We start from the raw sequence: 27,508 nt of genomic DNA, 5'->3' as shown, positions 1-27,508 counted from the left end.
TTGTTACAATTGTATATCTGATGTTCAATATGTCAAATTATCTGATTAGACAGAATAGACAGAGCAGCAGAACAAGGTATGAAATGAGAAGTCTAATATTGCACTACAAGTTTCACGAGACAATGATTTTGCTTTCAATTTATATTTGCTTGATGAAAATTAATTTCATGGTACTGTAAATTTTATCCTTTTTTTCGGGAATGGTCATGGTCTCTAACTATTTCTATAATTTCATTTCCATTCCTCTGTATTTTTACTGTCTCTCTGCCTCAAAGTTGTGTCTATACTAGAAATACATTTGTCTCAACCAATGCATCTGAACAATACTACAGTACACAACACTTGTGCAGACAACATCAGATGCTGTAAGAAAAGTGGCACTGGTACTCATTGTGCCTTTGCTTCAAGAAGGAGCAATCTAGACTGCCAATGTGCAAACCAGCATTATTGAGTATGTACAATATACAAGCAAAGTGGCAGACAGGTTAGAATTTATACCAGGATAGGATTTTAAGCAAAGCAATAGGGAAAGTATATACATGTATATCTCAATTGTTCCTCCTAGTCACAGAAACTCAGAGGAGTCAAAGAAATTCGCTCAATTTTATGCCCCTTTAAGTGAGGGAATACTAAAAACATCATTATTTCCAATCTTAAAATTATGATATCATCACACATCATTCATGTGAGTTTCTTCAGAAGAGCCAAAAACCTCTGAAAAAAGAGCCTAAAATGAAGAGTAGTATGTTCATAGTAAATTATACTTTAACAGTAAGATAAAAATCAGAACAGCCACGAATATTTATAAACTCACAATTGTCCATACCTTGGTGGTATCAGAAAGCAATTAAATCCAATATAGTTCTTTGAACAACAGCACTTTCTATAAAACCTAAACTATGTAGCACTGAAGAAAAGAGCAAATCCTGCTACATGAGTGTAAAGTATAACTGTGTGGTGTAACACTTTTCCATTTCCCTGTAGCTTGTAAATAGTTTGAAAAAAACAATGCACTATGTGTGCCTCTCTGCTAACTTGAGGGAAAAGGATGCAGGATTTCAAAGTAAAAGTAACGGAAACAGATGAAAACAGTAGAATTCCATAAGTGAGAATGGATCACCAGGCTACTCTCAAAATGCAGTATTAAGATACTTAGATAATAGTAAGAAAACTAGTATTACACTGGGGCTATAGTCTACTCTTGACAAAGTGTTTTAACACATTACATTTCAGAATCTCAAAATGCAAAAACTAAATCAATACGACAAAAAGCAAATAAACTTCACATCAACATTCTAGCATCACCCCATAATGCTCAACTTGATGAAACAGTATGCAAAGGACAATATTTTGAACGTTATACTTTCCTGAAGTCAGAAACCAAGGGCCCAAATTAGAGATGATTAACTTTTAACTTTTAAGTTCAGAAGATGTATTGATTCTCTCTTGGAGAAAAAATAAATGATGCATTTTATCTCAGAATTAAAAAACATGAGACAATGTTATATAGCAAATAAAGTAAAACATAGGTGAGAGGACATGAAATACAGTCTGAGAAGGTCAGTACAGAAATGTCAAATATTTTTACATCTTTACCTGACAGGTTCCTGCCACCGTTTTAACCAGCTGCAGCAATTGGCCATTAGACTGAACATCTCCCTTCACTAGCCATCTAGAGCCATGAAAACTACAGAAACGATGTGGACAGGCCAGCACAACCCAAGACGACTGGGAGAGAAATTGCAGATGCCAGATGGTGTCTTGTCACTGCTAGCAAGGGAAGAAGAAAAAAAAAAAAAAAGCAGCATAGTTAGCTCCTATGTATAACCAAGGCAAGGATTTTCCCTAGCAGCAGCCTGACCATTCAGAGTGTGCCATATTCAGTAAGCCCTGCGACAGTCTCTTTATATGTTTCAATGTTCCATCCTCTCACACGCCATGTGTCCCCACTTCACATACCTGGGCAGCAACAACACAGTACTCATACAAAATAATAATGCAAGACTACTGCATATAGGGAAACTTGCAAGTTACAGCAGTAAGACAAATCAAGCTATGAGATTCCAGTGCTTGCCTTGCTAACATAGCCCACAGCTCTGCTGACAGACAGAAAATAAGACCAATTTCAAGCATAAGTAAGGCTTGTAAGAACAGAACAGGATAAGGTATTAAAAGCAAATAATGTCCTACCTGTTAAGTATATTCATTTAACTGTCAATTTATTTTACACAGAAAGATCCCACGACAAGGAAACTGGGTTCTCCAGGGAGTACTCTGAGAAACTGGCAACTTAATATCTAGTAATTTTCACTAAACAGAAGTATCATGTATTTCCATTATTTTATAATCCCCCTTTCTACTCCTCATGCAGGAGGAAGCAACAGGGAACAGTCCACTTTTTTGTGTTCCTCTGTATAACAAAATGGAGAGTGTGATCATGTGCACATTTCTTTCTTTGTATGCACACTTAGCAAAGAAACAGTAAAGCTTACACAAACCATGCAGTCAAGTGCACAAAGATGCAAAAGCTTTAAAATTCCCTTAGTTACAACAATCCTACTGCAAACAACAGTAGCTGCCCATATAAAGGCCTTTTGTAAGCAAGCTTTGGGCAATTTTAATTCACAAGTTCAAATCTACAACCTCCCTGGTAGGATGATGTACCAAGTCTGGCTGCTACTTTCTTCACAACAGCCTGTGGTGCTATGCTTTGTATTTTCAGCTAAAACACTGCTAACACATGAATATTTTGGCTATTACTGGACATGCTTGCACAGCATAAGGCTTACTTTCTTTCCCACTCCGCCCTGCCTTCCTTTCCCCTCAGCCAGTAGAGGTTGGGAGGGGACACCATCAGCCCCAGCTGATCAAAGGGGTATTCCACAGCATATGATAAACTCAGCAAAAAACAGCTCAAGGAGGAAGAGAAAAATGTTCATAGTTGTCTTCCTAAGCAGCCATTAAACATGCTGAGTCCCTGCTTTCCAGAAAGGGGCTGAACATCTGCCCACTGATGGGAAGAAGTGATTTATTCCTCTTTTTGTTCTGATTGAGCATGCAGCTTTTGCTTTCCCCATTAAACTGTCATTACCTCTACCCACAATTCTTCTCATCTTCCTTCTATCTTCTCCCCATCCTGCGGAAGACAGGAGTGAGAAAGTCACTGGGGGCATGTTTAGCTGTTGGGCAAGGCCAACCCACCACTGACCTTCTCAATGGCAACATGTGGCTAAAGATAATAATGACTTTGATCTGGGCATGTTATAGTTGATAACTGGCAGGCCCTCGTCCTGGTCACTGAGCTCGCTTACTTTACTGCACATTAGAGTCTAGTGCTTGTTAGTGGCTGGAAAAGGCTGTTCAGGTTGCTTCTCCCTTGGGAAAGGGCAAAGCCATTTGTGGTATCATGCCTGCTCAAGTGCACTTAGTGGGTAGTGTGGAAGCATAGGGAAATCCAGTGTGTATCTCAAGATTTAAACTTGGAGGAAAATAACATGTATTTGAGTTGTGCATTACAGGCAGAATACAGCAGGAACCACTTGAACTAAAGGATGATGAGCCTTGTTAGGAATCAACTGAGTGTGGTGGCGACCCAACCCAAGTGGGGCTTGACACCCAACAGTCCAACGTGCCACTTCCCCTACCCTGAGTGACCACCTCCAGAGATGGAGCCCAAGTCATCAACTCTTCTTATTCAGGGAAGGGGCATGACAGGGGCTCTGGAATAGGGGAATAACATCCATGCAAATGTCATGGGACATGGGATGTTGGTTAAGGACATAACCCATCTCTCCTCCAAAGATTATCACAACCTTTGCAGAAGGAATGTGCATTACCACCTCAGCTCATAGGTTCATATCATCTTAGCTCTCATTTTGATCAGCAGCTTAAGCTAAAGAAACAACTGGATTCATATCAGAGCAGCTGAGATGTAGACAGATATTCCCTACACTAACTTGCCTCCATGATGAGATTAACTGAGAGTTGTGACACTTTGAACTACCACAGCAAGTTTCCTAAAGCTTGTTTCTCAAAACTCTTTTTTTTTTTTTAAACAAATAAATTCCTTTTATATTTTAAATTATAACTAACCTCAAACCAAGGTAATTTCAAATTATGGAGAAAACTGAATAATTAAAGATTCTAACAACTTTCCAAAGCTGTCATCTTCCCAATCTAGGCAAATAAAAGTAGAAAAAAGATGAGGAACTATCCCTAGCAAACATATTTTGCCCCTAAAAAAACAATGATGGTTTCAATAATTTATACAGGTAGGAACTGAGAACTCCTCCTGATCTTATGAAGTAACATATTCAAGGATGCCTTTGTGTGGATCTGTCATCAATCAATATCAGAAACTGGTCAGATGTCTTCTACAGCAGAGACAACAGGTACTCTTTAAATATTTATAATCCATTATATAAGAGCACCCTCTATTAGCTTCTCCACAGGAGAACTTAGCATATGAAGATCAGAGAAGTTCCTAAAAAAAGAGAGCAAGATGATTACAACCATGACAAGTATTACAATTGGGCTCTGAAGAAGCTAAAAAAAAATAAAAAAATAAACAAGCAACAACAAAAAAAAACAAACAAAACAAACGAAACAAAACAACAAATTAAAAACCCCAAGCAAACAACCAAACAAAAACCTCAAAAAAGTCACATGCAGTGGAATATGGTGTCTCAACCCACAAGCAAGAATGAACAAAGCTAACTTTGAGAATACAGCTACACAAACTTTCAGCATTTGGCTGGAAAGTAGAATGTAACAGCTCAATGAACAATGCACTAACAAAAACTTAACATTTTCAGTGCCTGAGCATCATCACAGAACAATTCTCATCCCATATTATACAGATTGTCTAGCTTTACAAATTGTCACAAAATTGCTCTAAAGAGCAGATATGGCTCATAGCATACAAAAGAGATTCCTGAAATGAAGAAAATTTGTTAAAGCATGAAGAGCACAGGTCGACCATATCATAGCAGAGGAATCTTGTTTAAATACAAAACCCTAAAGGGGGTGGGCGGGAGGTGACAAATAAGCTAACTTTCCAAAACATGCCACTATAGGAGGAAAGGACACTTCAACATTGCTGAGAAAATTATGGTAGAGAGGCAAGGTACAACATTGTGTGATGTTATTTTTAGAGACTTGATCTCTGAAATATGTATGGAACATATTCTATGTATTTTATACATTAAGAACATTCAGAACTTGCTCCAGATACTCTGTCAGCTTGCACTCTTTAAGCTCGTTAAGGTGAAGCAAAACCAACATGCTCAGAAGTACACAAAACCGTTTAGTTAAGCCAGCATACCATTTATATAGCAGGTCAGCACAAGTGTCAAGGACTAATAATGTCAAAGAACCCAATTTTAGGTAAGAGAATAGAAAAGCGTACTACAGGGACTAAATAAACATGAGAAATAACTGCACTTAACACTCTAGATTAAGATCAATAGCTACTTAGCAGCCCATATGTTCTGTCATCCAAAGTACTGGGTACCAGCAAGTCCAACATATAAAGTCACCTAATGAATAAGTTCACTTACTTCCATATCAAAATACAAACCAAGCATCTTTTACACATTTCACTGTCAGAGTTTATATGTTCTGCCTTTGGTAGATGCTTTTATGGTAGAGAATTTTTTCAGTCATATCAAGCTCTCACTTTCTTTAAAATAATTAAACAATTTAAAGTTGATCCTCCTCATAAAGTTTAATTATTCAACTTCCTACTGTGACGTTCCTTACCTGACTTGTTTTAATTTTAAGAATACAGGATTTGAGTTGTATTACCTTTATATTCTGAACAACAAACCAAGTGACTGAGCAGTGAAGGCATATTCAGCAAAAATCTGCTGCCAAAATTGCAGTGTAGTCAACAGGTGCATGAAATGCAAGCAAAAACTATGATGTCTTGAAAGACTGAAGCACACAATTGCTTGTGAGAAATAGCCCCAGGACCACAAATTCTTCTGTAAAGAAATGAATAGCAGTTCAAGCGAGCTTCCACACTTTCCAGCCACATTCCTACCACTCTTGTGTTTCCAAAAGAGAAGCAGCCCTAGCACCAGACTTTGGTTGAGGCACGTTTCGTTTGCTTGTCTCTTCCACTGTAGGAGTACTGGCTTTCGTTTTGCAAAAAACAACATTTCAGAGAAAAATCGACTCTTTGTTGCTTATACACTTACACGCAGGCTGCCAAACAGCCACAGCCCAAGGCTGCCGCTGCGGACACACAACGATGCGTTCAATACGGGGAGACTGGAGCGGAGCTGGAAGACACTCGACGCGAGCTCCGCCAGCCGGGAGCCGGGCAGGACGCTCGGCCCGAGCCTGCCGGGACGACCCCTCCACCGCGACGACCTCACCTAAAGCAGGCTCACCCCGGGCCCTCCCCGGAGGCGCAAGCACCTGAAGAGCTCCCGCCTCGTCCGCTTTCCGCAGCGCCGTCGGCAGTCCGCCGCGGCTGGAAGCACAGGCCCCGGGCGAGCCGCACAACCAGCTGCCTCACACCAGCAAACGCGGCGGCCGCCGCTGCCTGCGCGCCCTGTCCCCGACCTCCGGCACTTACCGGTCGCTCAACGGAGGCGCGAGGCGATAACGCCCGAGCGCTAACGGCTCCGCGCCGGCAGGAGTAGCGTTGCTCCGGGCAACGGGAAGCCGCGGCCGAACGCGGGGAGGGGCAGGCGGCGGCAGTGGAACGCCGCTCAGCTCCTCCGCGCCGGGCCCGACGCGCAGCGGCTCCGGGGACACGTGACCGGCGCCCCGCTCAAGCGAAGCCTCCCATTGGTGGAAGCCGAGATCTCCGAGGCAGTGGAGACGCTTAACCAGGCCGGTAACCCATGGTTACCGCTAACGGAAGACGGGAAGGGACAAACTTATCGGTATCAAAGCAGCGCGGAGACGGACAACATCAATGCTCGGACGGAGATGAGCGAGAAGTGCGGCCTGCGGTTAACCAATAGGAACTAGGGGCTCCCTCCGTGCCTGAGGTGGATCAGCCAATCAGCGAGGACAGGGCACTGCCTCGGGTCCCTCCGGCCGAAAGTGAACAACCGCGCGACCCTACAGTAATGCCCGGCGCCGCACTCGCTTTGCTCCTCTCCCGCTGGTGCGAAGCCCTCCTTGGTTTGCGCTCTCTCGCTCTCTGTCAGAGGCGCCCCGACAGCCGCTCCCCAGGAAGATGCCCGCGGAACCCCGTGTGCCCGGCTGCCGCGGCCGCCGCCCCGGAGCGAACCCTTCGCGTTCCCGCAGCGCCGTGCTGACGCTCCCGCAGGGCAAAGCTGCCCGGACACAGCCCAGCCTACCCCCCGCCCCGCTGCCCCTCCCTCCCGCCCCCAGAGGCTCGGCCGGCCTCGCTGCCCCGGCCGCGGCGCAGACGAGCAGCCGCGCAGTCACGGCGCCGTGCCCGGTCCCAGCCGCCCCCCGGCAGCGATGAGGCCGCGGGGCAGGCGGTGCCTCCCGCTGCTGGTGGGCCTGGCGGTGGCCATCGCCCTCGCGGAGGCCGCGACCTGTGAGTGAGGCAAGGCGGGAGGGCTGGGGGGCGAGCAGGGCCGGGGCGTGTGGGCCGTGTCCGTTAACGCCTCTCGCGCTACCAACCGCCCACCCTTGAGGGCCGGGGGCGCCGGGATCCCCCGCGGCGAGCTGCTGAGCGGGCGGCCGGCGCCGTTCCCAGTGAAAGTGGGGACGGGGGTGCGGCAGGCGGCCGCCTCAGCACCGGGGCGAGGGGCGGCCCTCCCCACCCGTCCCACGCATCGCGTCGTCCGTTCCCGGGTAGGTGCCACTGAACCACCGCCTTGGTGGAGCGCCTTGATCCCCGTCGGTTTTGGCCGCTCTCTCGAAGCCAGTGGTTAATGTTAGGGCAGCTGAGCGGTAGCTTGGGGGCTGGTGTCGGCTGGGAAGATGTTTGCGGCCGAAACGCAGCTCTGCAGCTCAGGGAAAGTGTTGCCTTCAAACGGCGCTTGACTCGCTTGGAAGCAAAACGCTCGAGAGATCATGAGCTCAGGAGAGTGGCATTATTGTGGAGTCCGGGCAAGCAGCCCTGACTCTCTGGGTGAGTTCAGATGTAGGTAAGAACTACACGTTCTCTCATTTAAATTTTAAAAAAATCAAAGCTTATGTCTTTGATGTACGAGTCTTTGAGCTTAGTACTAAAGGAAGACAATATGTACCTGGAAAGGCAGAATTGCAGCTCAAAGTAAGCCTGTTTCTGACGTGTTCTACTAATGATTAAACAGGCAGAAGAGAAACCTAATGTTTACTATTCAGACCTCTGTTTGAATGCTAGAGATTCTGACTATGAAGGGACCAGTACAGAAAGATGAAAGTTCATTTTTTAACTTATTTTTTAACAAATCATAAAAATAAAACTTCTGATACATCTTTCGTCATGTTCTTTTCTCCTGTTTTAGTCACATTTTATGTTCCATTTTTTTCCCCTCACTGTATACTTTGTCAGTTCTCTCTTTTATGAACAGTGGGAAATCAGAAATTGACCTACTCATGCAAAATTTCTGTGGTCCCTGTAGTCTGGTTACCTATCTTGTGCTCTGAACAATGCCAGAGATTTCTGGGATGGGCAAAAAAAAAAAAAAAAAAAAAAAAGGAGAAAGATCTTAATAATGCAGATTATACATTCAATAATCATAATGAAAAGGTGCCTCTTTGCAAGTCTGAGTGCAACTGTGTTTGGTCCAACATCCAGTAAGGGACAAGTTTTGGAAAATATGGAGGAGGAACAGGCAAACATTAACAGGTGGTTGGCCTTATTTTGTTGGCAGCATAAAGTTTGTGTCAGTGATGGGCATTTCAGAAGTCACTGGAACTATGGAGCTGATTGCAATATAGCAGCTGTACAGATAAGATGACTCCACTTTGTACGGTGGCATCACATTTCCTTTTTATTCACTTCATTGAGTCTTCTGAGTTTCTGGGAGAGAGCACTTGTAGACTACAACTGAGTATTAGGTTAGCAGCTCTAAGCTATGTTTAACCAGCCCACTTAAGGCAGGTTTATAGTTGTATCTGCACTATAAAACAGCTGTAAAGCAACACTGAATCTCATCCTCTCCCCTAATTTTTTTTTTTCTTTTTTAGTAGCATTACTTTTAAACAGGTACTTGACAAGTAATCACGACACTGTGTCTGTACAACATCTGTTGAAATCAGAAGGCTGTTTAATTCCATATGGCTACAGTGATAATCAAATAAACACAGAGTTCATTAAGGGTTAACTATTGCTTTGGCAGGCTTAGAGGTGGGCTGGAGTTTCCTGTAATCAAACCGGCAGCAGTAGCAGTGAGGATTTTTTTTTTTTTATATATATATATATATATATATATAAAGGTCTTACCATAATCTTTGCAAGGAGAAACCAGTTGAATAAATACACTACTAATTCTGTGCATGAAAAATGAAATATTTGAAATAAAAATATGGAATTTGCATTGAGTTACATGTTTTATTTAAAATCAAAAGTCATAGGAAGTCAGCTTAGGAGAAGGCTGAATGTAGGGGATGTGATGTAGAGGAATAAACCTATTTCTATTACCCCAATATACTGAAAACATGAGGTGGGCAATGTTATGTATGGTGTAACGTCCTCAAGAACATTGCACACACTTGGAATTTTCTTGCGCTTTGTTTACTGAAAAACTGTGTCAAAATGAGAGTGATGTTAAAACAAGGTAGTCAGCTGTGAATTAGGCCCCATCTACACCACAAAGCCTCTGCCTCAAAGCTATGTCAGCATGATTATGCTAGTAGTAACCTTCAATATAAACAAAATTAGCAGGTGGAATGCAGTTTTACTATTTTGTTGTCACTCCGGTTCCCTCAGAACAGATAAGAGTTTCTCTGTCCTTCTTTATTAGTCTGCTTTTATGTAATTACAAATACAGCCATTTACCTAAATGAATTAAGATGACACTGCTAGCAGCAGTTGGTGATAAATAATCAGAATGTTTTTCTGCTTTCCAGTGCAATTGAGGCTCAGAAGAGCTCTCATGAGGCCCTTCTTGTTCTGTCATCTCATTGTGTTTTTTTGCACATCTCCCAGCAGATAATATCTTAATGGCCAGCTCATAGATTGAGACAAAACGTCTATGAGATCTGCAGTTGGAGCAGTTCATTGCTCCTTCTAGCAGCAGTTTCCAATTCATTTCAAAGTGCTGTATGAGAGATAGGTAACAACAAGATGATCGAAATCCAGATCTTGAAATACATTGTTAACAGCCCTTGAGTTGTACTCATGACATACCTAAGATTTGTAAAAGTGACAAAAAGTAGTGGAGGGAAGAAGACTTGAGTAATTTAATTTGTGCCAAGAATTTCTGAAAGTGGGCACCCAGAAAGTAGGATAAGACTCTTCTTTCTCTGAGCAGTTTTCTTGAGGATCAGTCTTCACCTTACAGAGTTCTTTCCATTCTCCAGTAAAAGCACCACATAGATCAACATATAAAGAAGAAGAAACAAATCCTCAAATACCAGACTGTTGCCTGCTCAAATATTTAGTATATATACGTAGTGGTGAAGGGCTCAAGGTGACTGCTCCTTGCATTTCTAAGCAACTTGCTGGTTGCTCTCTGAGAGAAAGGTATGCTTCAAAACTTTGGAGATGTGCTGTAGTATGTTTATCTTATGCTCAAGGAATAATGCCTGTTGGCTTAGTCTTATCAGAATGAAAGCAAGTACATCAATTTGAAGTGACAAGCTTGTCGCACAACAAATTCATTTAGGATGCTGTGACAGAAAGATTTCTTTAGGTCATTACTTAATGTCGCAGCACTTCAGAGTGCTTTGGTTGTGTGTCCTGTCACTTGATAGAGACGTTTAGTAATGTGTTTAGGATAGTATGGTTTTAGTTACATCTGTTACCTGAAAGCTATTCTCACTTCAAGTTCTGGGCCTCATTAGCTGCTCTTTCTGATAAGCATTTTAAAGTTTTTTCTTTCCCATTAGTGCACAGGTGTTGGGAGGCTGTTCTCTGACACTTGGCTGCTGGCGTGTCTCAGAAAGGTGCTCTGGGGTTGAGGTATTGCATGCTCATAAACAGTACTGCATTGACTAGGTCTGCTTAAATTAATCTTCATAGACTAGTAATGAATACATATGTACACCATATCTGGTTGGCACTGTAGGAGTCATGACCCTCATGCAGTTGTGCTAGTCCTGAGAAGTTGTGCAAAGGCTGATAGAAGAAGGGCAGGTGTAGAACTCTGGTTCTCCCTAACTAACATATGTCAGCCATGCTCTTTAACCCTATGAGATGGACTTCTTCCAATCTCTTTTTTTCTCAGTCACAAGGTATGTCCAAAAATTGAACTAATGAGGCAGTCTAATTTAGTTGCTGTTCTGTGTTGTGTGCTTTTGTCCTGGTTTTGTTAGAAACAAGACTAGTTCCCTTTTAGTGATTTGTCTTTCAGCTAAGTTCTTCTAGGTGGCTGTACTTTTTCTGAGTTTTAGCCTGCATATTTTTCCTTGGATGCTGTAGTCAGTGCTGATAAGACAACCAATGAAATGCTGAAGAAGTTCATGTTTAGATTTATTACTATGGTAGCCAAGCTTTACATAGAAGCAAAGTGACATCTTTCATTTTTAATATAATTTCTCAACTCATTTGTTCACCATTTGTGTAAAGGTCAATAAAGTGACAATAACAAGACACATGAAAACTAAGTAATGACACAAAACATGATAGACCTGAAATACAAAAGCTAGGACTGTATTTTATTTTCGTAAAAAGTGAATGCATTTGTAGGTTGTATGCCTTGATATTTCTCAGGACCTAATTCTCACCTTTTGCTTTGTCTTTTTATTTACAGTTCTGAAAAATAAAATAACATTAATGCTAATTACATTTATGTTAATTACACCTCCATCCCTTGAGGTGTTTAAAAGGTGTATAGGTTCTTAGGGACATGGTTTAGTGCTAGAATTAGGTTATGGTTGGGCTTGATGATCTTGAGGGTCTTTTGCAGCTGAAATGATTCTATGATTTTATTATATAACAGCCTGATTATATAAGCATATTTTTGGTCTCATAAGTTAAATAGGATCAGAATATTTACTTTTAGATCACTGAAACCTTGACTTCAGTAAAGCCTTTGACACAGTCTCCCACAGCATCCTCACAGTGAAGTTGAGGAAGTGTGGTCTAGACAATAGAGTAGTGAGGTGGGTTGCAAACTGGCTTAAGGAGAGAAGACAGAGTGGTAGTCAATGGTGCGGAGTCTAGTTGGAGGCCAATATCTAGCGGAGTGCCTCAGGGGTCAGTACTGGGGCCAATATTATTCAATATATTCATTAACGATTTAGACGAGGGAATAGAGTGTACTATCAGCAAGTTTGCTGATGACACTAAGCTGGGAGGGGTGGCTGACACACCAGAAGGCTGTGCTGCTATCCAGCGGGACCTGGACAGGCTGGAGAGTTGGGCGGGGAATAACCTAATGAAATTTAACAAGGGAAAGTGTAGAGTCCTGCATCTGGGTAGGAACAACCCCAGGTTCCAGTATAGGTTGGGAAATTACATATTAGAGAGCAGTGTAGGGGAAATGGACCTGGGGCTCCTGGTGGACAACAGGATGACCATGAGCCAGCACTGTGCCCTTGTGGCCAGGAAGGCCAATGGCATCCTGGGGTGTATTACAAGGGAGGTGGTTAGTAGATCAAGAGAGGTTCTCTTTCCCCTCTACTCCGCCCTGGTGAGACCACATCTGGAATATTGTGTCCAGTTCTGGGCCCCTCAGTTCAAGAAGGACAGGGAACTGCTGGAGAGGGTCCAGCGTAGGGCAACGAAGATGATTAAGGGAGTGGAGCACCTCCCTTATGAAGAAACGCTGAGGGAGCTGGGTCTCTTTAGTTTGGAGAAGAGGAGACTAAGGGGGGACCTTATTAATGTTTATAAATATATAAGGGGTGAGTGCCATGAGGATGGAGCCAGGCTCTTCTCGGTGGCAAACAGTGATAGGACAAGGGGTAATGGGATCAAGCTGGAACACAAGAGGTTCCGCTTAAATTTGAGAAAAAACTTCTCAGTGAGGGTGCCAGAGCACTGGAACAGGCTGCCCAGGGAGGTTGTGGAGTCTCCTTCTCTGGAGACATTCAAAACCCGCCTGGACATGTTCCTGTGTGACCTCACCTAGGCGTTCCTGCTCCAGCAGGGGGATTGGACTAGATGATCTTTTGAGGTCCCTTCCAATCCCAAACATACTGCGATACTGTGAAACATATAAAAGGCTTCACAGCTTTTTTTGCACTTACTAGTCACATACCTCACTTTGTAATATCCATAGCTTAAAAAAAAAAAATCTTGTCCTGAATATGACATTTGAATTATGTTTCAGGCATAGCATTGCACAGACTTTTTTCGGGTGACTCAGGATTTTTTTGTCAGAAACAACTACTTCACAAACAGAAAACAGAATCCTAGGATTGTTTGCCCATTTGCCAAAATGATAGCAAACAGAAGCTCCTGAGTAAGCATTTAATTCAGATTTTTGTTTTAGATTCTCATATTTGTTCAGTGTTTACAGTGTTTTTCAGCTGTTAAAACTAAATAAATAACAACAGAGCTCCTTTGTTTCTACAAAGTTTTATCTCAGCAGTATGCCTCTCAGTTCCTGGTGAGGAAACGTCGAGCAAATTCTTTTATGGAAGAAAGTAAGAAGGGAAATTTAGAAAGAGAGTGCATTGAAGAATTATGCAATAAGGAAGAAGCCAGGGAAATCTTTGAAAATAATCCTGAAACTGTAAGTATCTGATTAATATCTACGAGGTAGGTAGTAGTTCTTTGCAGAGGGAATGCTAAAAGTACGTGAAATTCACACTGCAAAGCTGAAAAAATCCCAGCATGCAGACCAAGGACTGCTTTGAAATTCTTTTGTGTATAGAACCCACACAATTAATAATGAAGACTGTATAAGCAAAGAGAATAGTTGAGTAGATATTATTTTAATTTCAAGTACGGATCACCAGTTTTAGACCACAATTGTCTGCAAGCATTCCATGTGGAGAAACCCTGTTGGCTTCAATTAGAATTTTACTCAGAGGATGCATGGCAGTGCAGCCCTTTTAATAAGGGGACTGGACATATTACTCTGGCTTTTTTTCCCAGTTGGGAGAACTCTCTTCTTGCATTCAGTCCCAGTGCATATTGTCTAGTATTAGATAAATTTTATTCAGTTTTGTACTACAAAAGGGTCATTACAAAAAATATGTGGTTAAATCAAGTTCTTGTTTTGCAAACTAAGAATCAGTTCCATGTTCTGACTTTAATAAAACTCCATGTATTTTGATATTCTGATTGTCAAGATTAAATTGTTACAGTAATCAATAATAATTTGTTTTTAACAATGTCTGGTTTAGTAATGCTTTTCACTTTATTTTGAATCAATTGCATGCAAGATGTTCAACATTTGCAGGGGTTTTTGTTTATTTTAGGGTGACAAGGGGAAATAAGGGAGGCTGCTCTGCATCCAGTAACAACATTGGGCAAGATATTCCCATTCAAAGAGACAGTTTTCAAAGTCATTTTGACACCAAATTAATTTTCATTTTCTTCATTTTGGAAGTGTCCAATTCAATGCGGTATCTTAATCTCTCCAGTGAGCCTTGTGTTTATTAAGTAATCTGCTGCCTTAGCCTAAACAGTTATAATATAGAAAACTTGTTCTACATTCTATGAATCAAAATTACTTTTTTTTTTTGCTTCTTTTACAGTTATAAACAAAAGATACTTTAGAACATATTCAGTAGCATATTTTACTGCAGTTCTATCTACCTTACATTTTTCTTACTCTTTATTTTTCTTTTGCAGGAATATTTTTATCCCAAATATTTAAGTAAGTACAAAAAGCCTGAACAACCCTAGTATATCATTCACTGGTCTTCTTATTTAGGTAATACTAGTTTAGTTATTCTGCCCATAGCGCCTGAATGATTTCCTTGCTGATTATAATGCATAGTAGCTCCTAGGCAGTTCTGCCTGCTTAGATCCTAGCAGAGGCACTCAGATGATTGGTCTGTGATCAGCTGTCCTTAATATGCCCAGACAAGTTTTCTAATTCAGGCTGTGAGAACAGACTCTTTGAAGATGCTATGCATAAGCTGTTGTAATTTCAGTCTAAATGATTGTTTGTATCATAAGCAGATTGTGTGGGTTTGCATTTGCAGGCTGCCTTGCCTCCCATCGAGCAGGGGTTTTCAGGGTTACTGCAGTTACTCCAGATTCTCCAGATGACCTGAGGGTTTGTGTCAATGGTAAGTGCTGCTGTTACTTTACCTGATGCACTCTGTACCTAATGCACACACGTACATGGCTAAAAAGTAGTTCACATAGGTAAAAAAAGGGATCAATCTCCATTTAACTCAGGCAAACTCAGTTATCTGGAGCAGCAATTGACAAAAAATATTAGGTGAGATGGAGAGTTTTAGAGCAAGTGGTGTGACTCTTTTTAACTTTATAAAGCATGCTGTAAAAGAAATGTAATTAACTGCAAAATGGAAGGCAGAATTCTTCTGGAAACAGAAGACTGTCCTACACCAACCCTACTATGTCCTCTGCATTTTATCATGTCTTTAATAGTTATGCCTGACTCTTTGCATCTAGCAAGTGCTGTTCTGTCAGTTAAGGGAAGGGACCATCTGGTTAATTCTCCTTTCTACCACTCTTTGGCCCACTGTAGCCTTTCATGAAGTGTGTAACATTACCAGCTGAAAAATTCAAACATTAGCTGGAAAACATAGTCATTGACTCCAGATGCAGGAAGGTCACAAAGCATGAAGCTTGTGACTCTGCTCGAATATTTTATTTTTTATGCCTACACATTTGTAAGTCCAGTGTGAATTCTTCTTTTTTTTCCTAGTAAAAATCACAAGAAGAAATCTGTACCCTATTTCTTACTTGCCACAGTTGAAACATCTCTCTAAACCTCTTAAACTGTTATAGCATGTTTACATCAAAGAAGCTTGTAGTTAGTTTGGATGGGAATACTTAGCCATCTGACACTGTTTTTGTCATTAAGAGTAACAGAAGACAAAAATATCTTTAATAATTACACTGCACATGGTCATGGATGAACATATTTTCCAGATCACTTGACCTACGCAACTGCTGTCCCAAACTAAAGTGTACTCCTATTCATATCAGTCTATCTCAGTCTCATTAGAGGTCGTAGAAGGAAAGGATTTTTCAGAATTGTGTAAATGAGCAGTTTTCGTGCATTACCCAGTGAAAACAACTAGTTTACTTGATAGTCATTATTTGGGTTGACATTACAAAATCAAATTAAAAAGAAAAAAAATTGCTGTTGCTCAGTCACTGGGATAAAGGAGAGGTAAAGAGAGTATACATAAAATTTGCAGGTGTTTCTAAGTCTTAAATGTTCAAAGAAATTCATGCACATTTCTGGAAAGGAGATACTGCTGAGAAAATGGAATTTAAAATTCTCATTAAAATTATATAGCAATTTTTTAAAATTTTTCATTGAGGCAAAGATTTTATTATATTGATATTAACAGATTTTTAAATTATTATTTTTAAAATTATGTCTTTCTGAACATATTGATCCAAATTGTTTTGATATTGTCAAAATGGAAAATCCAAATTTCCTAATGATAAATAAATAAGTTATAATAGGTACTTTTTAATAATAATACAGTAACTAGTTTGAATCTCAAGCTAAAAAAAAAATAATCAAGGAATAAAACTAACAATGCAAATAGAACTGAAAAATAATGTTATTGTTTTCAGACTTGCCCAAAAGACTTATTTCAGAAGAGAAATGAACCTATTTCAGAACACACATTTCTGGATAAACAGTTACAAAAAATAATTATGACATGACACATCTCATGAGTACCAGACCCTCTGAGTGGCAGAGGTTACAAGTACCACAGCGCACTTCTTGCCACCTACCCTGTACATTGCAGGCTAAGTTCTGACATTTAGTTTTTGTCACAAATGTTTATCAAAAAGCATTGCTGGGTAGTAGATCAGAAGGCACCCTGAACAGGGAAGAGCAGAAATAGCTGCTACATTACTGCTCCTGCAGTGACATCTTCATCATTCATCTGTGGACACAGCCTCTTTGTCTATCCAGTCCTGTCCATCCCATCTTGTCTTCTTCCTCTGGTGTATTTCACCAGTTATTTTTTTCATTCATTGGTTTCCTCATTTTGCCCGTAGTATCCTTAATTTTCCTCATTCCATCTACTCATGTTTCACACTGCCGAACAGACTGCCAGCTGTCACTACCTTTTGCTCAGAAACATTTGTAGCCAAGTTTGTTCCCCATTTGCACACTTTAAGGGTAACCAGCTTCCACCTCTATCACTTACTAAATGCTTTGTTCATACCAAGCTTGGTTCACATACTTGTTCCTGCACCTGCTAAAGCAGTAAATAATCAAAAAGGAGAAAAAAAACAAAGGGAGTTCCAGAACATACTTTTGGATATTGCTGTGAAGGATCCATACATAAACTGCATTCTTGTTATTTCTTCTGTGCAATTTCTTCTGCCAGTCTTCATCTACAACATGTTCTATGGCATGCAGCACCTAAGCTAGATGTGCTCAAGTTTTGGAGCTCAGCTGACCCCTCGGCTTTTTACTTGCAGCAGAATTTAATTAGAAGTAGCTTTAATTGACAAATATACTAACACAGATTTTTTTAAGCTTTCTTAATTGACAGAAGGCCAAACTTAAAATTCTATGCTGCTCAGTTCTTTAGCTCTTTTGAGTGAAGAAACATTTAAGAAATCTAGTGAGGCCTTAGGTACAGAATTGTAGCAAGTTTCAGTCTGCAGGAACACATGCTTTTCGTTCTGTTACCTGTTCTTTTAGGACACTACTTTTTTTTTTTTTAAAGCATGCTTCAGAATTACATTCCAGAGCTTTATAAAATACATAACTTTAAAGTAGAAACAATGTATTTGTAGTGTTTGGAGGCTTGCAGAAAAATAGTCCGTAAAGCTACCAGCATATTTAGAAAGCACAAATAGAATGATGCCTTATGTGGTATGCTGATGTAAAATTATGAAAATGGTGGAAAAAGTTAAAAAACGTCACGTATTTTGGTTGGAGCAAAAAAGGCAGTGAATTCTGTGTTCTGTGCCCCAGTCTATGTATTTTGAGCCTTGCTTTCTGAGGTCTTGCCAGCATGTATAAAGAGTCTTCAATCATTCTTTACAATACAAATTTGTCATTGAAGTTAATATTTGTAAAAGGTAGCAATATTAGACACTGAGGTATCTAGTCTACGCCCAGCACCTGGACAGCCAAGGCAACCCAAGGTGTTAGTTCCTCTGTGAATATGACCCTCCTTGAACAGAGGAACTGATCTCTGTAATCTTGAGTGCTTGATATCCTTGAAACTTTGGTATTTCTAGTGAAATTTGTGGTAATATGATGTGGCAGAGCACTGTTCTTAGTCAAGTGCATCCTTAAAATATAATGAAAATAGTATCGAGTCTGTGTTTGTTCACATCTTTCAGGGATTAACATGGTTTAGTGAGTCATTTGTTTTCTGTTTGTTTTCTATCTGACAAAGTACTGGTGGCTTTGTTTTTTCTCAGTCACCTGCAAATTCTTGCTAACTGAATTAGTAGCACAGTGGTTGTAAGGTACTTGATGTTATGCATCAAGCCCTTTCCTGTTTCATGAAAGGTGAAAGGTACCTGTGGGAAGAGAAGAAGAAAGACTAAACTGATCCTTGAGGAAAAATAACCCAAAATAACAAGTGTTTCCAATGTTTTCTATCCCACAGAAATTTCAAACCAGTGTAGCCCTCTACCATGCCATAAAGATGGATATAAGGACTGCATAGATGGACAAGCCAAATATACATGTATCTGTAAACCAGGGTGGCAAGGAGAGAAATGTGAAGAAGGTATAGTCTCTAATCTCATTACCATGTTAGTTCTCAGGAAGACTATTCTAGTTCTACTATTATTGAATAATACCAGATCTTTAAGCGTAGGTACCCCACACTGTTGGTCAATCAATGGCTTCCCCTGAGCAGAGATTTTTATTTTGTTTTCTTTGCAGATATAAATGAATGTGAAGACTTAAATGGGGGTTGTAGTCAACGCTGTTCCAATTTACCTGGAAGCTACCGTTGTTTATGTGAAGATGGCTACTTCATGCACTCAAATAAACGGGATTGTGGAGGTAGGAAGTGAGACTTAAGGAGAACATCATTACATGACAGTACATTGCCTGTTGACTAGAGAGGCAAGTCGTTAGTCCAGTACTTCCATAAATGCTCTAAGTCAGCAAAAGCTTGCATTGCCTCCGAAAGATGCAGTCCACCTTCAACCTGGCTACTCACTACCCGCAGCCTTACACCACTGCAAGCATTTGGGCAACCATATAGTGAACCAGATCAAAGAACTGAGGTGGGTTGAAACAAATAGAGGAAAGAAAAAAAAAAAAAAGAAAAAAAAAAAAAAGGAGAAAGACTGTATATTAGATTCTGCTTCTTTACTAGAACTTTGTATACCTTGTTTTGGTCACTAACCAGTTTCCCATACCCCTTAAGCATGCTGAAACAAGAATCTAGAGTGGTGCGACCAGCTAACATTCTTGCCATGGAAATCCTGTCTGGTAAACACTGGTTTAGTCTGAATCACTCCTAATTAGTAATGATGCTCTTTTGGAAGTCTGAAGTTCATTGGAGAAGCTATTAATGAACCTGAAAATGCTCTTAATGGAGAGAAGGATTTGTCTTTAACTCACTCAGCATAATTTTTTTTCTGTACATGCTTCTATCTGTTATTATTTGCCATGACCTACGTGATTCATTCCATTCCAGATAAAGACTATGTCTTGACATAATTAGCAATTCTTACTGCCTAGTTAGAAAACAACACAACCTCATTCCAGTTTAATGTCATATGTTTTATTGTTGAACTATGCCAACAGTTTTGAATAATGTTGAATACTATAAGAGGCCAGACTAGAAGGCCATCTCCTGTTGTCATTTCCTTTAGTCTTTTTCTTTCTTTCCTTTAGTCTTTTTTTTTTTTTTTTTTTTTTTTGGTGAATGAATTATTTCCAAAGAAATTCCAGAAGTACAGAAGATTGCTGTTTTGTCAAAAAGGGCAAGAAGATAAGTTGTTTAGAATCTCTGTAATTCTTGGAAAGATACTGCAAAAGTTGGTTAAAAATAATCAAAGATAAAAATAAACTAATATACCTTAGTACCTAGAGCACTAGTTTTGTCATTTCATAAATGGGATTAAGTGTTTCATTACATCCAACTACAAAATTTTACACTTAGGAATTTGGAGTACACACAATAACTGTAGAAAAGTAGGTCAAATTCAGGACAGCTTACATTTAAAAAATGTTTTGGGAGTCCTTTCAAGTCAGTGGCAGAATCTGTTCTCCCTTTGCAGCACCATTTCCACAGCTACTACAAAACCACAGAGAAAACCAGAATGATCGCTGCTCATACAAGCAGGAATTGAAGTACTACCAGAGATATGATATTTTTTTGTCTACAAGACATTTAATAAGATTGATACTGTATGCTGCATCCAGTTGTCACATCTGCATTTTGAAAATGACATTGGAAAATTGGAAACAACACAGAAGATAGTGGAATGGTTTGAGGGATGGAGAGACAGTGAGGGACCTGAACACCTGTCAACATAGCCAATTAAAAGACAGTTGTGACATGAACTGATTGTAGCATGTAAGAATCTCTGATAGAATTATCCGTTGTCTTTCTGGATGTCTTTTTCTAAGATAGGATTTTATTATGCAGTCTGGTTTAGCTTACAGGAAATCTGCAGACTCTCTCTCTGCCTTCCTGGACATGCATCCTTTTTCCTGTTGTCCACAGAATACATGAGAGAATGAGAAATGTAGGCAGGCAGAAAATTTGTTTTTCACTGAGGGCATGCAGAAGTGCCTTTTAGAGACTGGAAATCTTTACGGCTATGGCTATAGTGTGCTGGAAACCATGGTAAACCTAGCAAGAAAGAACCAGTTTGGCAGCCTCATTCCATTTGCACAGTTTTGGATAGGGTCAGGAAAAAAATGGTATGCAAGGGAGTGACTTGTTTTTAATAACTTATTTGTATTTCTAGATATAAATGAATGTGTGTTAAATCCAAATATCTGTGGGACAGCCACCTGTAAAAACACCCTGGGGAAATATGAATGTGAATGTGCAGAAGGCTACATGTACAATCCAACTTCCAAGAACTGTGAAGGTAGGTCTTCCTCCCCCACCCCACCTTTTCTTTTTATCTTCCGCTTTTTTTGATTCCACTGCTATACCAATCTCCAGCATGTCCTCTAGTGGTGTATTTATTAATCTTGATATCATTTATTACAGTGTGACCCCACTGTTTGTTCTTTCAGAGGTTATATTGCATGTTGTGTATACAGTTGCAATTACTTACCCCTAGACGTTTGAGGATTTTACAGTATATTCCTGTGTGCTGCTGTATGCCAGATAACTTTCACAGTCCATGGGAGCTCTCCTGTCCCACTGCAGAGAGCACTTTCTGTCCAAGCTCTCAAATCAGCTAGAATGTTTCTTTCGGATAACTTGGAGCAATATGTTGAGATTTTGGACATTACTAGTGTGTCTTGTACCCTGCTTTTAAGCATCCTTACAGTTTTAAGGATGAAATATTTCATGTCAATCGGTTTAAAGTTTACCCCTTATTTGAGACAAGTTATAACAAAAGCAATTGAAAGTACTTATTTGGCAATTTTAAACTGGGCAAAACAGTTAGTAAGATTTATAGAGAATCGCCAGAAATGAAAACCATGCTTAATCTAGTTGTCTCAAAACCCTAAAAAGCTTCTCATTCTCCATCTGATAGGCTGTTTAGGTGCTTGTTTAGCCCTCATGGCCAGGGGCTCTGTCCTTTATATGTCCTTAGATCTCAGATATTGGAAAGAGCTTTTCACTGGCGTCATTGAATTCTGTTTAAAATAACATTTGTCTAGTCCTTCCTTGGGGTATCTAGTTATGCTAGAAAATGACAGCATTAGAATGAACTGATCACCATTCTAGGCTGGATATGCCAGCATGGCAGTTGTATAAAAGAGTTTTTTATAAAGACCACACATTTAAAATAAAAATGTTCTTAAATGTCCAGAAAGGGAGCAATGAAAGGAGGTGCTGCACCAAAAGAATCCTTCCTCAGGAGTATTCTGAAATTAAAATCTGGAAGAAAGAATTTCAAACCAATGTTCTATAACAGTTAGAGTAAAGTTGAAAAGTACTGATAGCTAGCATTCATAAACAGACCATCATAAAATAACCTTTTCAAGTATTGAAAGTATTTGCATAATTGTCCTAGAATATTTTTTTCTCTACTTGTTAAAGTTTCTGTTTAGTACACACGTCAGAAATTAAATTTCATTTGTAGAAGAGATATATACGCTCTTCAACTTTTGCTCTGAAGAGGAATTTTCTATATTGCTAGTGTAAGAAAAATGCGGCAGCGACTAATTTTTATTTTACATGCTGCCTTTATGTTATTGCTCAAAAGGACACAAAAGTAACTTATTGCTGGCTATGAATCTTTTATTCCATGGCTTTTCATGCAGCTTTCTTGTGACAAAGCTTTGCACAGCAGTCGTGATTACATATTCAGATGTCTGCTCTTTGTACTGTTACTATGGGATTAAAACATTACTGACAATTTTGTGTCCTGGCATCCACTGAAATGAGAAAAAAATCACAGTAATTAATCTAGTTCTCCCCCCTCTTCGTACTTTCTGCAGATACACAGGTTGCATCAAATTGAACTTAAGTATTGTTTTTCTCCTGAAACATGGATTCCAGAAGGTTGCAAGATGAGGATGTTAAAATGAGCAAAGTCTTATGCCCCTAGAAGGAGGATTATGCTGCTAAGCTTTCAGGCCTTGTTGTAACCACATTAAATGAGTCACCAAATCTTGTCTAAGGACAGGATTGTGCAGAGTGACAGGAATGTAGCCTTACAGAAATACTAAATGACATTAGCTTTTCATTATCATATGGCATGCAGCTGGCCAAATTCTGCTGTGCTTATTTAAAAAAACAAGTTTAATATATCTATGCACAACTATCTCTATGATGACAAATACAATTGGAGTGGAATAGAAGATGGTTTGGACTTCTTTCCTCTCTAATTCCTAGGAGAATGTTGCTGCAGTTCTTCATCCCCAGCCTTTGGGAGGCATCAGTGGAGGATATCTATACAGTCCAGTCTTGTTTCATAGAAGCCATAAAATTTTAGATACAGAATTTGAGTGTCTTCTTTGCACCTTTACAATTTCAAACATCTTGCCAAAAAAAGGAGTAGTGGGAATGAGTAAGTACGCTTACTGTGCTAGAGGGGTCTGTCTTGCAGTCAGTATTGAGGAGACAAGCCAAGCTGAACTTGTATTTTAAAGAATGCTGGTTTAGCCTTCCACTGAAAGCAGCTTTATAAACCCAGGATGCCACTCAGATTCATTAGTTTGTGCAAATAGCTTCTGCTGGCAGTTTTATTATGTGGGACTGACACCTGGACAGATCTGTGGGAAGCCTTCAAATAGGTCACCCCTCAGTCTCCTCTTCTCCAAGCTAAAGAGACCCAGCTCCCTCAGTCCGCTCCCTTAATCATCTTTGTTGCTCCGTGCTTGACTCTCTCCAGCAGTTCCCTGTCCTTCTTGAACCGAGGGGCCTGGAACTGGACACAATATTCCAGGTGTGGTCTCACCAGGGCAGAGTAGAGGGGAAGGAGAACGAGAACCTCTCTCGACCTACTAACCACCCCTCTTCTAATACACCCCAGGATGCCATTGGCCTTCTTGGCCACAAGGGCACAGTGCTGGCTCATGGTCATCCTACTGTCCACCAGGACCCCCAGGTCCATTTCTCCTACACTGGTCTCTAACAGCTCGTTCCCCAACTTATACTGGAACCTGGGGTTGTTCCTGCCCAGATGCAAGACTCCACACTTGCCCTTGTTATATTTCATTAATTTTTTTCCCCACCCAACTCTCCAGCCTGTCCAGGTCTCACTGGATGACAGCACAGCCTTCTGGCGTGTCAGCCACTCCTCCCAGTTTGGTGTCATCAGCAAACTTGCTGACAGTGCACTCTGTTCCGTCATCCAAGTCGTTGATGAATATATTGAATAGTACTGGTCCCAGTACAGACCCTTGAGGCCTCCACTAGATACAGACCTCCAACTAGACTCTGCCCCATTGACCACAACTCTCTGGCTTCTTCCCTTAAGCCAGTTCACAGTCCACCTCACCACCCGATCATCCAGTCCACACTTCCTCAGTTTAGCTGTGAGAATGCTGTGGGAGACTGTGTCAAATGCTTTACAGTTACATTTGTCTTCTACACAGCCTTTCATTTCTGAATTGTGTGCAGTCTACTGAATAGAAGATAAGTTTCTTCAGTTGGTTTATCTTATTTACATATGAAATCAGATTGTTCTTCACAAACAGATGTTGTCTGAAATTTAGTTATTTATTATCAAGTGTATTTTGCCCTGAGAATATTGTGGTTTTATGTGAATAAAACATGTCCTTTCTCCACATACTTGCCATATATACTCTTAATACTCTTAAGTTCTCATGACTTCTATAGGGAAAGGAAGGTAACTGACCCAGAATGGCATTTCTGCCATAAATGGTAGTGATTTACTGAGGTTTCTTTCACTAATTGAGTCACCTTACAGCTCAGCTTCTTACTGCTTTGCAAATCAGACCAAGTTTTTCCCAGCTCTGCACAGAAGGCCTCTCTCAGATTATGAGGTCTTACACACCCAGCAGGTAATTCTGGATTGTAAATTTTGCATAGAAGACATCCATTAGTTTAGCTTAGAAGCAGTCACCTACTGTATTCATGTCATGCCAGAGAACCCATCTTGTCCATTATTCCATTAATTTATCGCATTAGTTTTCAGCCTGTGCTATGAATAATCTGAATAAATCTTTCTGTATTCTTCCATTTCTCCTAGATATTGATGAATGTGCTGAAAATGTTTGTGCTCAACTCTGTGTAAACTCTCCAGGAAGTTATAGCTGCTATTGTGATGGCAAGAAAGGGTTCAAGCTCTCTAAGGACATGAAGAATTGTGAGGTAAAACTTTACTACGTAAAATCCCATGCAGAAAATCACAAAGTTGGATATTTCTTGATGACAGCATAAGTTAGATTGAGGAAAACAGGAATCTATTTGAGAGCTGATTCTAAAATTGCCAGGAAAGTTCTGGGGACTCCGAGCTGTGGTTTGGCTCACAAAGCAGACCTGGTAGGGATCTGGATGCTGTTCAGTTCGTGCATGCTCATTTACAGGAATCCTGTCAAGATAAACTTGCCTTAGCCAGTCATCTTTATTACCTGCTGCTTCCCAAATAAGTCCCAGTTTTCTCCTATCAAACAAATGATTCCTGCTCAACGTATTCAGAGCCAGAATACTCATTTGTCCATATGTTCCCAGGTTTTCCTTAGACTGCACAAAAGTTTTCACTCACTCTTTCAGAATTACTCTTTGCTTTACTTGTTTGTGTAGAAAAATCTGGATTCTCTTCCACAGTTCTTATCTGCCATATTTTAAGAAAAAGCACTCAGTTATACTTGCCAGTTGAAGTACACCTCGCAGCCAAATCATCTGTTCTTGCTCAGTTTGCAAATTTACACTTCTTACTAGCAGAAAGTTTGGAAATCTAGAGAATCCCAGTTCAAGGATTTTCCTGTGAGTGTACTTTGAAAGGCAGGCTGAGACTTGTTACATGAAATGAGCTCAGATAACTGCCAACAAAAAACCCCCGTCTCTAACACAATATAATAAAATTTGGCTTAGACTGTAGGAACAAGGTCTGATGCAAGTTCCAGCATGTATGTATTATATCTTGTTTATACTTGCTGAAATTTTTTATCTGAACAACACTTGCAGTCACTATATTTCATTTTGCTTAGAAGAGCATCTTGTAGCCTCCTTACATGTTATTTTCAATACTGTTGTTCAAAAGTTATTAACTCTATCTGGAAGTTAGTTTCAGGCCTTTTAATTGAAAAAAAAAATCCTTTAATCAGCTGAAAAGATATGTAGTCCTAAGACTAGTGACACTATCAAACATAAAATTAAGTAGCCATAAAATTCAGGATGAATACCTATACATTAAGTGAAACTCCTTCATTTTGAATACAGAAATCGAAATTTGAGAACTGTATTGTTAACTTTTACCAAAGTACCGCATGTCTTGAGAACAGAAAAGACCTTCACACCTATTTTTGATCATTCTCTTCTGTGCGACTACTATACTTCCATCATATAGAAGTTATTCAAGGTACATTTTGAGGGGTAACTTCGAATCAAAGAGACTTTAAGGCTACTGCTAGTCAATGAGGCGGGTGCTCTAAACCATATTCTGGAAGAGTCTTCCCAGCTCTCCTCATATGCAGAGCCTAGTTCCTTGTACCTAAAGGAAATCTGAGTGCTTTCCTTTTAAAACAAAACTGTAGGTATTACTTAAAATTATAACATTACAGTTTCAGAAAACAAAGTATTCAACAGTGCCTTAGAATGGATACCTGACATTTGCTTACTGAATGTTTTACTAGTTTAAACTTGTACTACACATAAAATAGGCATTATTCCTGTTTAAAGCTTCAGGTAGATTAATACCTGAAAGAATAAGTACCATTTTCCCCCCTCTCACTGCAGCTGCAGTTGGCTGACTGTGATTACTCACACTGGGTTTGACTAGAACATTAGGATTAATCCCAGTTTTACATACTGCTGTAGGCCTTTCAGTTGCCACAAGCGCTTAGAACTTCTTTTACGGTTTTCCTGAGAGAGTGTAGTCCTGAGAGCTTCATATCCTCACTAATGGTTCTCAGAAATATTAATTCAGTGCTATTCCAGCAGGAGTTGTGGTGTTGATTTCATCAACAATCCTTTCCAGAGGTCATATAGAACAACTACATTCAAGGAACAGACAAAAACTTTTTCTATTAATCTGTTATATAATCCACTTGTAAATTGTTATTTTTTTATTCCACATAATTGGTTCTAGTAGTGCTAGAGATTATTCAGCTATGAGTGGTTGTACATCTATATTATTAAAGACAATAAAAAGTGATTTTTAAATTATTATTTTTTATTAAATCTTCTCAAGACACAGCTCTGGCCCCATTCCCTTCAAATACCCAATCAGATTTAGATTCCATATAACTTTAATAATGGAGGCTGTCAGGACCCCAGCAGGTGGGTGTCACAGGTCCCCGGTGAACGGAAGGTACCTGATGGAAGATTTTAATTCTTGATTCAAATACTAAATATTTAAGTATTAGTTGCAATCCACCAGAACTGTGTTTCAACCTGAATTATCCTCCAACAGCTTAAATAAAAGGACATTTCAAGCAAAAAACCACAGACCCTCGTTTTTACATAGGTATTCAAGTTTAAAAAACAAAACAAAATACACAAAGGTAAGACATTGCTTTAAAAAAAGAAAAGACAGGCTAACAGCCAACAATAG

At 40.0% G+C, this 27,508-nt stretch overlaps 2 protein-coding genes across 9 annotated transcripts in view; one reads left to right on the top strand and one right to left on the bottom strand.

The window, feature by feature from the left end:
• ARL13B (ADP ribosylation factor like GTPase 13B) overlaps positions 1-6,812 on the bottom strand; it is a 56,292-nt gene extending 49,480 nt beyond the window's left edge. For 5 of the 7 annotated variants that reach the window (XR_010475340.1, XM_065076492.1, XM_065076468.1 and 2 more), the window contains exons 1-2: positions 6,584-6,812; positions 1,597-1,770 (exon numbers count right to left, since the gene is read on the bottom strand). Coding sequence is in view for 6 of the 7 variants with exons in the window: in XM_065076492.1 (XP_064932564.1) it covers positions 1,597-1,655 (59 nt within the window). In the remaining variant the exon portion in view is untranslated. Of the gene's footprint in view, positions 1-1,596; positions 1,771-3,091; positions 3,285-6,200; positions 6,421-6,583 lie in introns of those variants that run through there. The other 2 variants (XM_065076480.1, XM_065076472.1) reach the window with 2 other exon arrangements.
• PROS1 (protein S) overlaps positions 1-27,508 on the top strand; it is a 64,817-nt gene that overhangs the window by 24,546 nt on the left and 12,763 nt on the right. The window contains exons 3-10 of one of the 2 annotated variants that reach the window (XM_021287747.2): positions 4,272-4,391; positions 13,606-13,763; positions 14,831-14,855; positions 15,187-15,273; positions 18,778-18,900; positions 19,059-19,181; positions 21,107-21,232; positions 24,983-25,104. In XM_021287747.2, the coding sequence (XP_021143422.2) occupies positions 4,367-4,391; positions 13,606-13,763; positions 14,831-14,855; positions 15,187-15,273; positions 18,778-18,900; positions 19,059-19,181; positions 21,107-21,232; positions 24,983-25,104 (789 nt within the window). In that variant the 5' untranslated portion in view covers positions 4,272-4,366. Of the gene's footprint in view, positions 1-4,271; positions 4,392-7,337; positions 7,526-13,605; positions 13,764-14,830; positions 14,856-15,186; positions 15,274-18,777; positions 18,901-19,058; positions 19,182-21,106; positions 21,233-24,982; positions 25,105-27,508 lie in introns of those variants that run through there. The other variant, XM_065076454.1, reaches the window with a different exon arrangement.

The sequence above is a fragment of the Columba livia genome, chromosome 1, assembly GCF_036013475.1.
Source record: "Columba livia isolate bColLiv1 breed racing homer chromosome 1, bColLiv1.pat.W.v2, whole genome shotgun sequence".
Classification (NCBI taxonomy): Eukaryota; Metazoa; Chordata; class Aves; order Columbiformes; family Columbidae; genus Columba; species Columba livia.
This window is presented reverse-complemented; position numbering and strand designations above follow the sequence as displayed.